General features: G+C 39.6%; 1 protein-coding gene across 1 annotated transcript in view; it reads right to left on the bottom strand.

Annotated features, from left to right (window-relative positions):
* Positions 1 to 716: 716 nt before the first annotated feature.
* arhgap10 (Rho GTPase activating protein 10) overlaps positions 717 to 1,453 on the bottom strand; it is a 65,479-nt gene continuing 64,742 nt past the window's right edge. Inside the window, 1 exon segment of the mRNA XM_024136928.2 lies at positions 717 to 1,247. Within this exon segment, the coding sequence (XP_023992696.1) occupies positions 1,159 to 1,247 (89 nt within the window). The 3' untranslated portion in view covers positions 717 to 1,158.

Here is a 1,453-nt window from a genome sequence, read left to right on the forward strand (position 1 = left end):
GTGGGTGGCTATTGGATTCCTCATGTCTTACTCATTGGTAGGAAGAATTATGGTCAAATGATGTTACTATATTTAAGGAAGATGATTTAAATCCTATTATTTTTAAATGGCCAATTTGGGTGCAATCAATTATCTTAAATTCTTAGGTCAAATTATATATTTCAACAAAATATTTCAGAAACAATAGTCTTATCATGTTTGTAGCAACAAACGATTTCACCCACCATCTCAGATTGTGCTGTCGAACTCCTCCTTGTGCTTTTTGAAGTGGAAACGACCCGATAACTAGTCTAAGTTCGGACATCATTGAATGTCTAGGTCAACAAGTATGCAGAGGAAGTGTCTGTACCCTAGACATACAAGAACCGTTCTAGTAAWTATATTTCTATGGTTTGATCGAAGGAGAACCATTCCAATACGACTGCCTCGATGGCATGTAATTGTACAATCAGTCACAACAGTGGATACCATACTTTTAAAAAAAGAAAAAAGCTAATTGTGGTAAAAAAAATAAAATGCTAGCAATGTGCCAATTAAATAAATCATAATATACCAAAGCACCTCTTGAAGAGTATTCCAGACATTCTTCACGGAACACAACTCTTTAGCATTTTCRAAACATACCCGTTCAGTAAATACATGTCAACTATGTCTTGGTGTTGTAAGGCACCTTAAAATGTTACTTTCTTTCCTATATCCAAGYTAATGATTGTACATCATTGCTGGGGGGTATTTATTATTATTCTGCATTAAAGTTGATAAACGCATAGTAGTCGCCGGGCAGGGAACGTGAGAGTTGAAGGCATAAGAAAAAGTATYAATTTGAGAATGGGAGTGTCAACATCGACTTCATGGATACCATGTATAAGGTGAGTTGGGCAAGATACAGCCATAGATGGTGGCAGGCCAGGCGACCCTTTGGTTTGGCATACAGCATCTAGACGTAGATTGTCAGGGATGACGAGACCCCTCTTCCACTAGCCTGATCCAAAATCTGTTTGTGCGGTCTTCCCAACAATGTTTTGCTGTATAGCAAACTTCCACGGTTCGGTATGTTTGGTAATGACTATGACCATATAAAAGTATACAGCACAAACAGCTCTGGGACAAGGCTAGTCTTRCACTGAGAGTGTACAGGCTAAGGTCTAAGGTTCTGGACTACAGCATCTCCACATAGTTTTCAGGGATGAGGCCTTTCTTCCCCTCCAGCTCTCCTTCCAGCCAGCCAGGTTCCCTGGAAGGTGCCACTGCAGATGGGAACAGAAGGTACCAGGGGACAGGGTGAGATAGGCGTAAACACACTGCATTTCATCAGTGTTAGAAAACAGATGGCTGTGTCAGTGAGAGAAAGTTTTGCTCAGAGCTTTATAGTTGACATTTTATAGTTGGCATAGATAGAGTATATAAACACAACCATCATCTCTGCAAACAATGAAATTGTGGTGGAAATAAA

The sequence above is a fragment of the Salvelinus sp. IW2-2015 genome, unplaced genomic scaffold (assembly GCF_002910315.2).
Source record: "Salvelinus sp. IW2-2015 unplaced genomic scaffold, ASM291031v2 Un_scaffold1055, whole genome shotgun sequence".
Lineage (NCBI taxonomy): Eukaryota > Metazoa > Chordata > Actinopteri > Salmoniformes > Salmonidae > Salvelinus > Salvelinus sp. IW2-2015.